This window comes from Podarcis muralis, chromosome 9 (genome assembly GCF_964188315.1).
Source record: "Podarcis muralis chromosome 9, rPodMur119.hap1.1, whole genome shotgun sequence".
NCBI classification, from domain to species: domain Eukaryota; kingdom Metazoa; phylum Chordata; class Lepidosauria; order Squamata; family Lacertidae; genus Podarcis; species Podarcis muralis.
In genome coordinates this window covers 38,173,946-38,190,506 of record NC_135663.1, presented here as the reverse complement: position 1 = coordinate 38,190,506, position 16,561 = coordinate 38,173,946, and the positions used below count along the sequence as shown (strand labels likewise).

General features: G+C 38.0%; 1 protein-coding gene across 4 annotated transcripts in view; it reads right to left on the bottom strand.

Moving 5' to 3' along the window:
• The window catches only part of ARHGAP10 (Rho GTPase activating protein 10), a 106,429-nt gene that overhangs the window by 63,026 nt on the left and 26,842 nt on the right, over window positions 1-16,561 (bottom strand). For 2 of the 4 annotated variants that reach the window (XM_028745220.2, XM_028745223.2), the window contains exons 2-7: window positions 9,231-9,326; window positions 9,072-9,133; window positions 3,700-3,771; window positions 1,928-2,029; window positions 1,453-1,563; window positions 732-836 (exon numbers count right to left, since the gene is read on the bottom strand). In XM_028745220.2, coding sequence (XP_028601053.2) covers window positions 732-836; window positions 1,453-1,563; window positions 1,928-2,029; window positions 3,700-3,771; window positions 9,072-9,133; window positions 9,231-9,326 — 548 coding nt within the window. The remainder of the gene's footprint in view (window positions 1-731; window positions 837-1,452; window positions 1,564-1,927; window positions 2,030-3,699; window positions 3,772-9,071; window positions 9,134-9,230; window positions 9,327-16,561) is intronic. The other 2 variants (XM_077934089.1, XM_028745222.2) reach the window with 2 other exon arrangements.

Genomic DNA, 16,561 nt, shown 5'->3' with positions numbered 1-16,561 from the left:
ATGCATGTAATAATATCATCATAGGAAAGGTGTTTCCAGCCACCCCACCTTTTGTACTTGGAAGCCCTGTAAGAAGCTTCTGCAGGAAGAGGGGACTGTGAGCAACATCATGGTAGGGTTGTTTCTAGGACTAAAGTGAAACAGTGACACTCCCTTGTTATTTTTGCTATTGGGTGCTGCATGTTGTTTAAGTAATCTTGTTCTATTTATAGTATTGAAATGTGGCTTTTTGTATGTTATTATATTTTTGCGTTGCTATGCTATTATGAAATTATTACTGTGTTATTATTTTGCTATGTTACTATGAAACTGTTTATGTAGTGTTTGTTTGAAATGTATCCTTCCTTCTTTGCTTTAAGTCACTTTGAGCATCATTTCTGGGGAGAAAAGCAGCGTACAAATAAAATGAATGATTTAAAAAAAAAAATAGAGTCCAAATGAGCAATTTTCATGTATACAGCATGTAAGTCAAGAGAGGAAATTATTTTTCACAAGTTCAGTATAAAATAGCAGGAAAAAACACTGAATCAGGTTACTGTACGAGGCTTAACAAGTCATTCAGCCTTTTAGCCTGAAGATGGCATTGTATTCCCTAAAGCTTATTCGCCTCACTTTTCAGAAATACTAAAAAAAAAAAAAAAAAAAAAAAAAGGAATAGCATGGACAACTTGTGTGGAAGGACATTTAAACTAAATATAAAAAGCTTAAATTAAAAGAGTACCTTCACTTACATTCTGGATATTGATCTGCAGAGCCATTTTGTAGTGATTAAAATCTTTGGCAAGCTCATAACCCTGATGGTAAAAAGTGAACATTCCTTGAAAAAATGACAGCACCTGAAATACAAATAATAATAATTATTATTCCCAAATTCCTGGGAGTAAGCCCCAATGAATACAAGTTGAATAACTAGTTATTAGTAGAATTCCACAGCAATGCACTGAGATATTTAAAATTAATGTCAAAATCCATACAGATATTCAATACTCATAATGCGGAACACAACTAAATGTCCTGAGCAAGAAAAAACTCAAAAAGGAAACAGTACACAATAGTACAATTGCGAAAGACAGCCTCCTTAGCTTAAGCTGGTTTTTCCAAGCCTTAGCACCCATCAAATACATACTAACTCACTTCTCTGTGTTAAAAGCTACACAACCAGCACTGTCCACAAAGCTGTGATATTCACAGAGAGAACACAAGTGAGAGATAATTGCCAGATAGAAGCACCTTAAACATGACTATGTGCATCTGTGAAGGAGAGCATATGGGACATATCAGATCAGCATGCAAATGAAAAAGAAAATGAGCTACAGTGATTTAGAAAAAGCATGTGCAGGGCCTTGCACTGTTTAACCAGATTTCGTGTTTTGCTCTCTGCTACACCCATTACACTTATTCTTACATCCAAAAATTTATTTCACAAAGAATATTTTACACCACAGTACTTACAGGTTCTACAAATTCAAATTTCTTTCGTTCTTGTATCTCTTGTAGCTTACACACATATTCAAGTGACAGTTCATAAAAATGTTTCCGGTTTACCTCCACTTGGTAGTCTGCCTGGATAAAAAACAATGAAGCAGTGCTTTAAAGAGTCACACATCCTATTCAGACTGATGCAAACTATATTCTGCATGAACCACCACAATCCAACACAGTTGAGTGCATCTAAGTAAACTGCTCAGTGGACTTAAGCACACCTGATTATGACCCAAGTATTTCAAATGACAAAAAGGACAAACTTCTACGCATGGCCCAGGATTCATTCCACATTGTTCATTAGATTAGCCTGTGCATTGCAGTTTTTTAAAAAAAACAACTCACATATGTAACTAATAAGCAGATAGGTAAGTGGATAGGAAAATTATATTTACTTTCTCACTTAAGAGGGGAAACATCTTTGACAAGTTAATACAGGCATTACCTCCAATAACTGAGTTTCTTTCTTCTTAGCTGACATATTTAAATGCTTGTCTAGTAAACTGTAGTTCTTTTCTGTTTCTTTATCAAATTTCTTCTTTTCTTCCTGTAAGTACAATTTTAAAAGTACAAGAAAATTTAAACAGTGAAATATGACAACACATTTGCTTTTATTTTGTTATCCAACTATTTCATTATTTTAAGCAAAGCTACCATATTTTTGCAACATGTCCATTGTTGCAACATGCCAAGTTGTTTTTCACATCACAAATGTACAAATATGCTTATAAATGGAATACATGGTTACATGCAACTCGCATTTGCACAGGGAACGTATTCATTTTCGCTTTCTACATGGGAAGCCTCTGCAATTTTGGCCAGTGCTGCTCTGCTTAAAATATGAAAAGCAAAAACAAAGTGTGTGCACCCTTCAACATTTCTGAACTGAATCTTGTAATCTTAAGTGCTACACTATCATTTATTAATTTATAAAGCAAAAATGTGCAATTTTGTTCCAAGATCCTAAACATACAAGATAAGGGTATTTTTATTTATTTAATCCATTTTTAAAATGCCTATCATTACTTAAGATCCTAGGGTGGTTTATTATATATCCATTAAAATTAGTAAGTAAGTAAATTAAAATTAGTAAGTAAGTAAAACCACTATAGCAATGTATCAAGTAGACTTCATCAATTACTGCTGAATTTTAGCCCTTTGGAGGTGCACGTGGTAAATTATTGTTGGGTTTCCCCAGCATTGTTTAAACAAATCAATTTTCCCAGTTGTTGAACAACTGGGAAAATTGATTTGTTTAAACAATGCTGGAGAAACCCAACAATGATGTACCACATGCACCTACCTCCAAAGGGCTACAATTCAATAAATGTGATTCCACCACAGAGAAGACCCTATTCCATGTCACTGTCCTATCAGCAGAAAAAAATTAAACATGTTTCGTTTCCTTTAATCAAGTGACAGTATAACCTGCGGATCTCAGGGCCCAGACAAGCTGATACATAGATGAACTCCACAATGCAGGCTTACGCTCATTATGTTCTAGTCACTTGATTAATGAAAACGAAACGTGTTTAAATTAATTTGATTATTTAATAAAAACCGCGTGAATGTGCAAGTGAACAAAACAATAGTTCGAAAGGAAAAAGCCCCTTCCAATTTTAGATGATGAACCCATTTCACGGCCTTTCAGAAGAGGCACTCCCTCCTGTATGGGAGAAAATGAGAAATGCCTCTTAAGAAGGCATCTTCTCCCTCATATATTTGTAGAAACTTACATGAAAAATATCTGAAGCTTTATTTAACCAGGGGCACATGTTTTAATCAAGCATACTCTTGAAGTGCAATCCTATGTTTAGTCAAACCTAAAAAACCCACTTTTTTCAATGGGGTTACACTGAGTAAGCGTGTTTACAACTGCATTCTTGATTGACTGATCAGCTAAATGTTGGTTATAAGTGCTTTCTTCTGGGTTACATAAACCTAGAATAGTAGAATGGGGTCATTCATCTTAAATGCATCCAATACCTGTCTGAAACTAGAAGAACTGAAAATTAGTGTTGGTAGATTGTAAATGGCCCCTATTTCTATATGCTTTTGGTACATTTTTGCCCCTACTTCTTTATGAGCTAGGCCTGCAAAAGGGTTGTTTTTTTAAACTCCCCAATCTGTTCAAAGTTAAATGTTCTCTAATTTTACCTACCAAACTAACACACACAATAAATATTTAACTACAAAATCAAAAAGCTACCAACAAACCTTTACAGCTCCAAGTTGCTCTTTTCTGAATCTTTCCAGAGGTTTGATCAGAGTTTCAGTAACACTAAGGGCCTTCCAAGGAAGAAGAAAACCAAATATTAGTCTTACAAGCTTACACTGTGTACTTACAAATATTTCAATTTGCAGAATTATTGTAGACCTGTTTCCATAATTTCAAAGCCGAGGTCAACCTTTCCCTCAGGCCAACAGCTCCTTTGACATTAGAAAAAGCTCCAATTGTACGTGTACATTGTTTTATCAGTCATAAATATTTGTTAAAGGGGTTCGAAGAGTCTTGCCAGAGTACACACCTTCTGTGCCAAGGTCATTATGGGTACTGGTGCATGAAGGTGAATGCATGCACTAGACCCATATACACAACCAGGCTCATTTTCAGAATTCTGCTTTCCTTGTATATAGAATCATAGAATTGTAAAGGATCCTGAATATCATCTTGCCCAACCTTCTGCAATGCAGGAATCCTGCCCACAGCCATTCCTAGGTGGGCTTGAACAACCAACCTTCTGGTTAACAGCCACACACACTGACCCATTGCATCACAATGCACACAAACTGTATTATATGAACTACACCAGCAAAGTTTGAAAGTTAACATGCATTTTAGTAGGGGATTTCTGCTTTCCTCCTTCAGCAGAAACTCCAGATACACATGAACAAAGCAAGTTGCATGCTAGACAGCTAAAGAAAGGATTTAATGGAAACAAAAAGCCAATAATGTCATTAAAAAAAAAACTTCAACTATATCAATTGAAAGAATATTAACTTCTGCATTATGATACAGTCAGGAAATTATACTAAATTATGACTGACATTTTAAAGTCTATAGGATGCAAGAAGTTGATAATACTCTATGCATACCCTTCAAGAGCGAATGAGAAGCCTAAACTTGCTTTCATATGCTACAGTGGAAGAAGGATGTGTTCTTTGATGCTTAAATTATTAATACCTTCAGTATTTGTCCATATAAGAAAAAAGTACTGTTCTGGGCTCATTTCAGACTAGATATTAAGAACATGGTGTCTGTTCTAAAGGCATTCTTCGAAGAGTCTCCCACGACCCACATACTAACTACTCTGAGTTCCAGTCTGAAAGAACATTTTGCACTCATTCCACTGGCAAAGGAACAGCTGACCTTTAGTTGGTTAGCACATTTTTTTCTTTTTTAAAAAAGGGAACACATATTTTTTTTAAATTTATGATTTATTGTAGCAGAGAAAACAAGCTTCTCAGATGCTGAAAAAAATATTTATTTACTTACTGCTTGAAATACACAGAACTATAGTAACTTATACATAGATAAAGCAATCTTTTAGAGCAGGACTTAAAAGTCTTATTTGTTTTCATTTTCCCTTTTGTTGTTGTCAAAACATACCTAAATCATTTTCAGGCGCCCCATCAAAATATAATCTGTTTTTTACTTCCAAGTTTTCAGTTTAGACAGCTCCCATCCCTCTTTCCAATATAGCCTCACAAGACAGGTCACATGTAAGTTCCTAAGTAGAAAGGACTGTGCAAAATTTGAGTTGGTCTGATCAAACTCAGGAAAGTTTCTCAACCTGACTGAGCTAAAGTTTAGGTATATGCCTTTATATTATTTCTATGAGGCCTTTCACCAGCCCACATGACTGGTAACAGCCCCTTTCCTACATGCACCTACAAAAGCTAGTGGAAGTATCTTCTTCCCCATCTTTTTATGAAATAAATCTGTAAAACGAGTCTGTAAAAGGTGTCAGCCTTTGAAGGCATTTACAGAGTTCTGCCTAAAGTGTGATTAGTCTTCAGGAGTTGGAGAAGTATTTTCAAGATTCGTGCAATTTGCTTGGCTATTCATGGAAATGTTCAAGGAAACTTCTAACTCCAGCATGCACATTTTGACATGAAAATTAGACTCAGCACAATCTTTATAAATTGTTACGAAATATACAAAAAAGCATGAATGAGCACGTGAGACTTGCCTGCTCTACCACCTTTACATGTGATGGCTTTAACTGGATACAATGCTAAGTCATGATTTAGAATTAACAGCATGAACTTCAACAACCCTAAGACTTGCATGATCCCCCTTCAGCAAATGAGCAAAAAGGAGTTCAGATGCTTCCACTAGCATTTTAGATTAAATACAGTTTGTCATCTGAACCCTAAAACTGTGGCTAATCTTAACTACAGCGAGTTGAAACTAGACAGCTTCAAACCATGATTTCTAGTTAAGATTAACCACAATTCTTGAGAGAACACAACAAGCTGTGGTTAATCTAAACTGTAAACAAAAGCTTCCAAACTCATGCTCACAGCCATACCAAAAGAGGAGGGTTGTGTGCAAGTCCAATACTCATTTTTCGTAATGTTAGGCTAGAGATAGACAATGTGGTACACTCCAGATGTTGTGGACTTCCAACTTCCATCAGCATTAGGCAACATAGCCTCTGATAAGAGATTATGGGAGTTGTGATCCAGAACATCTGAATAGTACCATGCTGCCTACCCCATGCTAAGCCATGGTTCAATGTTACATCAGAAAGAAGCCTGTAAGGAAGTACAAATATGTGTGAGTAAGGGAACACAGATTCAGAAGGGTAACGTATTTACAATTTTCATTGGTTGCAAATACATTCGGTTTCAAATACTATTTTTAGTAGCTGAAAGTAAGGTAAAGGTAAAAGGACCCCTGACCATTAGGTCCAGTCGTGGCCAAGTCTGGGGTTGCTCATCTCGCTTTACTGGCCGAGGGAGCTGATGTACAGCTTCCAGGTCATGTGGCCAGCATGACTAAGCCGCTTCTGGCGAACCAGAGCAGCGCACGGAAACGCCATTTACCTTCCAAATTTATCTACTTGCACTTTGACATGCTTTCAAACTGCTAAGTTGGCAGGAGCAGGGACCGAGCAACGGGAGCTCACCCCGTTGCGGAGATTCGAACTGCCGACCTTCTGATCGGCAAGTCCTAGGCCACCCGCATCCCTGAAAGTAGAATGTTAAATTATTGACCATTGTCTGTTTGTCAAACATTGTCAAATAGGAATAGTGTTGTAAATGAGTTTATTATCTAACGGAAGATAATCTTCTGAAGTATTTTCACAGCTACAAAGAAAAAGGTTTTCCCCAATTGTAATTCTTAATTAGAATGACTGCACTCCTTTAAGGGTATCAACAAATACACTTGTAATGCTAACCAGCTGGACTTGTATTTTTGGACACCACCCAAAATATCCCCAAGTGACCAAAAGAAAAAGCTCTCTCAATATCAGCCTTGGGGAATTTAACCAAGTTACAGAAGAGTGTGGTTTTATCAGAAATACCCAATAATAGCTTGTGGGAATTTTTTAAAAGCCCCATGTTTTCTTTCAAAAAATGACTCATTTATTTCACATCCCTATGGAAAAAAAACAACATTAAGGAAAAAAGCAAATAGGCTACTGATAAAATGTTCCACATTCACTGAACTAAGAGAACAGGCAGGATGTCAACACTACAAGCACATATTTCCTAATCAGCAACCTGCTTCTGAATTTGTGAATATTATTGTAATGAGGTCTTAAGGAAGGAAACGGGTCTTTTAAATTAAAAAAATAGTCTATATTTTCATACATATGCCTGAAGGGACTATGTTGAATAGGTCACTGAGTGCCTTTTCTGGCAAACAGGGAAAAGGGGGAGAGAAAAGAGAATGGGAACATGAAGAACTCATGGTTTGAAGCTGGCTTGTTTTGAAACTAACCAGAGTTTGCACGAGTCCTGGTTCAAACTATAGAAGCCAACATTAATGGAAAACAAAAGCTTCCAAGCTCCTTCTCTCAACTGCACAAGCCCAGAAGGAGTTTATGCTCTGGCATATAGTGGTAAACCTCAGATGTCCGTGTCCTGTGAAGCCCACTCGTTGCCCTTGCACACCTGCAAGCAAATTTACTCTTCTACTACTGTCTTGCTACCAAATTTGCCCCAACGCTTTTGCCACTTCTGTCATTACTCAAAAACCAAACATTTACTTTCCTTGCCATCTTTTCTTCGGTTTCTGCAGTGCACTGCAATGCTGAGCTCAGTATTGCTCTTGCGGCCCCAACTTTATTTCCAGTTTCTTTCTTCGTACTTCTTTTGATCACAGATACACTAAGCAGTTGTTCTTTTAAAGTTGCTTATTTTTATTGTTATTTTAACTTTTTATAAGCTACTCTGGAAATCTGTTGAAGGGAGGGCTATATACCAAAACAAATTTTATTGTTGTTAGTTACTTTGGGCATTCTATATGGCAAGACAGTAAATAAAGAAAGGGCTGCCATATGTCGAGGAACTCTACCAGCAAATTCCATTAACATACTTCTGTGCAGCTACTCAGAGTAAGACATATTTGTGGCATATACTTCAAGTTTTCAAAACATTTTGGCAGTAATAGTTTTAAGGCCAGTTTACACCACAAAAGCAGGTGCTTTACAAGGCATTCTATGCACAGAATGTTGTACTGAAGACGAATATCTGTAAACAGATGCATTATGGCACAGAAAAATCAATAAAACTTCACATCAGCCTTTACTCTTTGTAAAAAGAGAAGTCAGTGATGCAGCTAATCCCAAGACTCTACCTCACCTTTTTTTTTTAAGGTTGCAAGAAGAACGAGCTGTTAAAGAGTGGCCAGAGTTGGAGGAGTTCCTCTGGGAAGACTTTGTAATTTCGACTTTAAAAAAATAAAAACATCTGAGAGAGACTTTTATAGCTTTGGCCCGGATCCAAATGTTGTGTGGTGCTATATATCCTAACATTCCATTGGTTTCAATGGAACATCTGTGGAATGCTGGCACTGCTAAAATGTACAGTGAGCTGAAAACATAGGCAAGATGAAATATAGTCTCATTTTATTCCATCTGCCAGCACTAAGGTGACATACACAGGAAAGTCAAAATATTTGCTATAGCACCCTGAAAGCAGAAACTCACAGCAAAAAAGGTAATGAAGAATTTCGTTTTCTGCACTAATTCCTTCAACTTTCAAACTGAAAAAACTGTGTCCTTTAATTCCAAAAAGCTGATGATCCTTTGCATGTGTGTTCATGCAATTTCCTCGTATGGAAGCTTTGAAGAGCAGTGGAAAGTGCCATGAAAATGAGGAGTCTAGAAGATACAGTGACAGAAAACAAAAGCTAGAACCAAGTGTATTCTTAGTGTTCTGAAGAATTCAAAAGTTTGTGCCTGCTAAAAACAGTTTCAAATGGAGTCTTCTACTACTGCCCCAAACGGAACACTTCAATGATAAGAAACTGCTGTGTTCAGAGTCAGACCACTAGACCATCTAGCCCAATGTTGTCTATATTCAGTAGTGGCCAGAAGGGCAGCATGAGCTGATCAATGCCACCAAGAACTTACCAGTATTTCTCTTTGTTCTTCTAGATTTTTCAGAAAGTTAGAGAATTCATGGAGGGATGCATCTGCAACAGGAATAAAAACATCAAGACACATGGTATACTATAAAAAAATGGGAAAAACTAAAGAATATTACATGCTCATTGCCCCTCATAAACATACCTATACATCGTTCATCATCTGTTTCTGCATCACCAATAAACTCAAATTTAAAGTCTCTCAGTGAATGGGCAAACTTTCTTTGGGCAGCTGAGAGATCTGTAAAGAAAGAAAAAACATAAATTTCAAATCAAGAACGTAGAAGAAACAGAGTACAATATTTACGTTTAATTCAACTTAAATTGAAATTTTCCCGTGAAGAGGCATGTAGATCATGCCACAAATGCACAAAAGATTAAACTGTAATACACGTTTGTGTAATTTTATGCTTCTTAAAGCTACACTTTCAAATCCTTTAACTAGCGATGGAACCATTCATAATTATCCAAATGTATTATGAATTGAGCTTGGCTGTATTATGAATTCAGCACCATTTCTGCCAGTTTTATACGGCTCAGGATTGCACTAATGTTTTTAAAAAATGTAGATCACACAATGCTAAACTCAGCTCATCTGCATTTTAAATCACTAGGAGAAAACAGACTTAAATCACTGATAAAATAACATTGTACATTCGCAGTTCAGATATTTTCTAACCAATGCAAACAAAGTGATTGATACAGTCATTAACACTGGTTAGACAACTAAAAAAGCATATGTCATATGAGGGCAACCAAGCTACTGGTTGGTCAAGATTTTGGTGAATATAACTTGTGATGGACCTACAAACTGGACCTGCCACATGGACCTGCTCATAACACTTCACAGTCCACATCCACAACAACCTTCAGCCAGCTTACCTAACTAGGTAAGATAAATTGTCAGTGGTGCTTATGCATAGGCCTAATAATTCATAATATCCATACTCATTTGGACAGATAAAGGATATTGCATTAGTCAATTGCTTATTTTCTATTTCCCTTCAAGAATATCTTCTCCTAAAGTATGGTAGCCACGGATCAACTTTTACCCAAGACAGAAACACCTAATGTGAAAACTAGTGATAGAAAAACTCTTAATGTTGTGGACATAGGGAAAATGATTCCCTTTGGAATAATGGAAATGAGATATATTCACCTGAAGTATGGAAAAGACAGGCTCAGGATAAAGGCTAGGCTCCCAGAATTGCATATTCAAGTTATTTATAGTTCAACAGTCATGGCTGAAATGGAGACGCTTTACAGATATGCAGACACAAAAATTTTAATCCTGTCTGAAAGTTAGAAGTCGATTGGAATTACTATCTTCTCTTTTAAACATGGATGCTATAATAACGACAAAGTTATCAAAGTGTAGCTACATATTACCGTAATTCCTATAAAAACCAGATATCCCATTACATCCTTATGTGATCTAATATGATTTTAAAACTGTAAGAACTGAGTATTGTCTCAACAATGAAAGAAAAAAGGGACTGCCTTGGCTCCCCCCACCCACACTAAAAGCAACAATTCTGCCAAACCATCATATTCCACGGTACAGTTTCAGATTCCATGCCGACATGCCAATTACACCCATATAGATTTTCTGCCCACTTAAGACTGTTGGCTTTTATAATTAATTGGTGCACTTAAATTCACCACCTACGAATACAAAGGCCATCCACAAAGAACATCTGAAATGCAAATAATATTGTGGGGAGGGGCAACAGGTAGAGGCTAAGAGTTTAGCAGCCAACTGATGATGCATTAGCAAGAGAGAAAAAATATAATGTATTTATTCTGCTCTCTCATTGTGGATTGCTGAGAAAGAAAAGAAACCAGCAATAAGAACAGAGGCAACACATCCTAAAAGCAATTGCTATGATAATGGAACCACAACAAAAATATTTTTACAAAATAAACAGCACTTGAGTCTAACAATGAAACCGGGAGGAAGGAAGCTGTTTCCACTGCTTAACATGCACACACCATACAAATACTAAATAAAGCCACTTCTGCACAATGGAAGTTTGACCCTTCACAGGAGATCCATGATTAGATTCCTTAATGTCTTTATTTCTATATAAAAGCAACTGTGACAGGTTCTGAATTCAACTGAAGCAGTGATACAAGTAGGGCGTGTTCAACCCTGACTTCTACAGTGTTTTTCTGATCTAATGTCCTTGAGAGTCCCATGGACTACAAGAAGATCAAATCTATCCATTCTTAAGGAAATCAGCCCTGAGTGCTTACTGGAAGGACAGATCCTGAAGCTGAGGCTCCAATACTTTGGCCACCTCATGAAAAGAGGAGACTCCCTGGAAAAGACCCTGATGTTGGGAAAGATTGAGGGCACAAGGAGAAGAGGACCACAGAGGACGAGTTGGTTGGACAGTGTTCTTGAAGCTATGAACATGAGTTTGACGAAACTGCAGGAGGCAGTGGAAGACAGGAGTGCCTGGTGTGCTCTGGTCCATGAGATCATGAAGAGTCGGACACGACTAAACGACTAAACAACAACAAATGTCCTTTACCCCAGAGCTGCTGCATTCCTTTTAGTGAAGGCAAGGGGGGGAAAGTACCTCATTGTCATCACCTCAGCTTCAATTGTATATGCTCTTAGCTGTCAAAATTAAATTTATGAAAATAAATACTATATCAGGTGAACATTTCACTCTTTAAGCGTTATACCAGTGACTTATTGAATTTGTGAAATGGTGACAGTTAACAAAAGCAACATACAAATGAAGAGATCACTGAGTGTGAACAACACACGGCACATAGCATCTCCACAGACAAATCGTCCATGGGATTTTTATCTTAAAAGTATCTGTCTAGCTTGAAGTGGCCTAAGCATACAGAGTTTATCATTCACACTGGTGATGAGAATGGTACAATGTATAAAAATGGTCAAGTCTGTACACATTTCTTGACAACTTTGACTCATGAGTCAATTTTCCCCATAAGGCCATATCACATAGAAGTTTGTTTGTAACTAGCAGATGACACCAAACTGGGAGGTGTAGCCAATGCTGTAGCAACAAATGTAAGGTTCTACACTTAGGCAGGAAGAACCAACTGCACAAATATAAGCTGGGGGACACCTGGCTTGCCAGTACAGTGGTACCTCGGGTTACATACGCTTCAGGTTACAGACTCTGCTAACCCAGAAATAGTGCTTCAGGTTAAGAACTTTGCTTCAGGATGAGAACAGAAATCGTGCTCCGGCGGCAGTGGGAGGCCCCATTAGCTAAAGTGGTGCTTCAGGTTAAGTTTCAGGTTAAGTACGGACCTCCGGAACAAATTAAGTACTTAACCTGAGGTACCACTGTAGTACATGTGAAAAGGATTTAGGGGTCTTAGTATACCACAAACTTAATATGAATCAACAGTTCATCAAGCAGCAAAACAAGCTAAAGCTATTCTAGGCTGCATCAACAGAAGTATAATTTCCAGATCAAGGGAAATAATAATTCCACTCTATTCTGCCTTGGGTCAGACCATACCTGGAGTACTGTGTCCCAGTCTGGGCACCACAATTTAAGGAGGATATTGACAAGCTGGAATGTGTGTAGAGGAGAGGGCAACCAAGATGATCAAGGGTCTGGAGACCAAGTCTTATGAGGAATGGTTGAGGAAGCTGGGTAGCTTTAGCCTGGTAAAGAAAGGGCTAAGAAAAGGTATGATAGCCATCTTTGAATATCTTAAAGGGCTTTCACCTGGAGGATGGAGCAAGCTTTTCTCTTGCTCCAGAGTCTAGGACCTGAACCAATGGATTCAAGTTACAAGAAAGGAGATTCCAACAAAATATCAGGAAGAACGTTCTGACAGTAAAAGCTGTTGGAACAGACTCCCACAAGAGGTGGTAGACTCTCTTTCCTTGGAGATTTTTAAGCAGAGGTTGGATGGCCATCTATCATGAATGAGCTAGTTGAAATTCCTGCATTACAGGGGGTTGAACTAGATGACCCTTGGGGTCCCTTCCAACTCTACAATTCAATGATTCATGAAATCTTTCATTCCAATGCTAAATCAGCAGAGATAAATGTTTGCAGTGTACACTGTATTTTAATATAGTATGTTTAGGATCAGGGTATTCAAATACACTTTTATGCCAGGACATAGTATGATATGTGTATAAGAAGCTAATTAGTTGAATGTATAAGTTCCTCTTCTTTATTTGCTCTGCACTTTAACCTGGATGGGCCATATGGTGATAATAAAGAAATAGATTCTGGATGCAAACTTAGTTTACTTCTTCCTTCTTCCTTCCAGCATGTTTGCTTTCAAATTAAGTTGAGTCAACTTCTTCAAAGAGTTAATTTCTGCCAGTTTCCTCATAATTATATGTATGCACACACTGTTTTAATTACAATGTAATTACTAAGCTAATAAATAGTTATAGACTTTATTATGAACCGGGCTTAGGACAGACAGGTATATAAAACTATACACATTAAGAACTACACAAGGTCTAGTTTAGTTCACTGAACCCCCTATTTATTTGTACCCAAATCACATTAAGAGGATAATCTTAAAACATACTTTCATATAAATTATTCTGATCTTATCACATCATATTTTTCAAAAAAATATAATAACCACCCTAGGTACCCTTGTATTTTTAATATAGCACCACAGTAAGCAATTTGCAGTCTGTAGGCATCTCACTGCAAAACATTCCTGGAAATAGGAATGCTTATTTAGATTCACATATACAAGTATTTTCAAGAGTTTGGCTGGAAGTGCAGAGTTTTCTTCCTGTTATAAAAGCAGACTTCAGACATTTTGAAGTACGTAACAGAAAGGATGGCAGGCAAACTAGCACTTTAACTGATCTATTATGGGGAAATGGACGATTTATGGGGTAGTTCTTTCGAGGAGAACAACAAAACAGGTGGCAGATTAAAATACAGCATGCTCACTATTTCAGGATTTCATTTTATGTCTATCCATCTCAAAGAGCCAGTACAGCCCAAATACCTTGGCTAACACACCATCAACTACATGCCTTCTTAAACAATCCAACAGTAAAATCAGCAACCACTAGGCCCTTGACCACCTTCAAAAACTTTCTCCTGACAGCAGAAGGAAATGGCGAAGGGATGGTATCCACAATATATAAAATATTGCTCTTAAAATTCCATAACCCCTCTTGACACAATCAAAGAACAATGGGAGCACGACACAGGCTATGAAATTAACCCCACACAATGGACTAGAATGTGGTCTAAACCTCCTTTTAAGTTCATATCAGCCAAATGAAGGGCCCTCACTCTGAAAATCACTTACAGGCGGTGCTCAACACCAAGGAAACTGGCACTGATACGCCCAGGAACCTCACCAAGATGTTGGAGAGGCTGCATCTCCACAGGCACAAACCTCCACGTGGTGGGAATGCCCTAAAACCCAACCCTTCTGGACAGCAGTCCTATAGGAGATATGCAAAATAACTAAACAGGTATTAGAACTCACCCCAGAACTGGTTCTACTGAACACCTTCCAAGGTCATAATGACCATTCATATAGAGCTTATAACCCACCTACTCTCAGCAGCCAGAAGCCTCATAGCCAGACACTGGAGAGACCTGTCAGGAGTAAACATGGACCAATGGTATCAAATTGTATGGGAAACGGCCTAACTAGAAAAGCGAACCAATAAATTGAAACTGACATGGGGACAAACAGAAGAGGACGCCTTCATCTCAGTATGGCTCCCCTTTATCACATATACAGCCCAACAAGACAACAACAAGAATCCACCAACAGCTTATGAATCAGTCTGGCTTACCTGACCCAACAAGCACCCCCCCCCCCAAATGCAAACAAACCCCACTGCAGCCAACCACAGACAGCCAACCATACCCTGCCCTGCAATACCTCTCACTACCAAGGAAATGTAATAAATGAATAGAAAGAGAACCTACCCAGTTGACGCTGACACAAACCCCCACACGTATGCTATATAAAAGAATATAAGCCTCACCAACCCAACCCACCTCTTCCCTCTTCTTCTCCACACTGGACAGCCAGTGTGGTGTAGTGGTTAAGAGCGGTAGTCACGTAATCTGGGGAACCAGGTTCGCGTCTCCGCTCCTCCACATGCAGCTGCTGGGTGACCTTGGGCCAGTCACACTTCTTTGAAGTCTCTCAGCCCCACTCACCTCACAGAGTGTTTGTTGTGGGGGAGGATGGGAAAGGAGAATGTTAGCCGCTTTGAGACTCCTTAAAGGGAGTGAAAGGCGGGATATCAAATCCAAACTCCTCCTCTCTTCTTCCAACCTTGAACTGTACTCAACACTAACGTCTCACTACAAATGTAACTGATTTGTAAGAAAGACTGTACAACCTGAAAAAGAGACAAGACTTTTGTAAACCAAGAAAATCTTTAATAAAAATAAAAAAAATTAAAAGGGCCAGTACAGAATATCCCTTAAACCCGAGGAAGAGATTAAAGGAGGCCATAAAGTTATGTTCTCCTCCTTCCAGTGTGTTCCCTTTCCCATGTGAATGTGCCCCTACCTTCCCACTGTTGCAATTAACTATGGATGGCTGTATTCACATTTAGCACTAAAACATGGCTTCCTGCTTTATGGACAAATTTCACCTTTCCCTTCTCACACATTCGCTTCTCCCTCTCTTCCTCCTGTATAGTCTCCCTCTCCTCCTCCTGTATAGTCACATCCTGGATTAGTGTTACATTTGATCTAGGAAGCCTGGTTTAAAACAAACACTAGCTAGTTTAATATGCCAGCTTCATAAACCATGATATAATGTAGATTTATTATTAAAGGGGGAAACGTGTGTACAACATCTTGAGATGTTTGGGGGAGGGGGGGGAATGAATAAATGTTAACTAGGAATCTACATTTACATCAGTTAGTGATCACGAACTGGGGTTTAAAACTCAGAAGTGTTAGAAATATTCTCCTCATAGATTAGTAAGGACCGCAACTATTAAAAGAAACTACATAAATGCCTCCACCCTCCTTGCTGCAAGTTTTCTACTGGCTAAATTAGTTTCTCTCCAGTCCAAAATGCAGATTGTACCACATAATCATCAGTTTGCTGGCCAAACTAAGAATCAAAGTAATTTTACTTAGGTTGGAAGTACAAAATCAGTCCTCTTAGATCCAGGTGCTTCTGCTACACAAAGCAATTAAGGCAACCAAAACTTTAAATTAGGTTAACTAAAGATAAATGCTGGATTAGGTCCTAAAGTTAAATGCCTGGATTTGTACCCAAACATCTCATTATAAAGGAAAGTAGGTCTCAGGGTTCCACTTACAACCTATATTTTAACAGAATACAAGCAGAAGATTAAGACATGATTATACTACCTTATGAATAATATTGTAACAAGATGAACCTGTGCTATGCTAAGTTGTCATTCATAAAGCTGAAAGATGGGTGTGAAACAGTTTACATGTTGCTGAATGTCAGCTTCCATCTAGCAGCAAGAATCCATCCAGG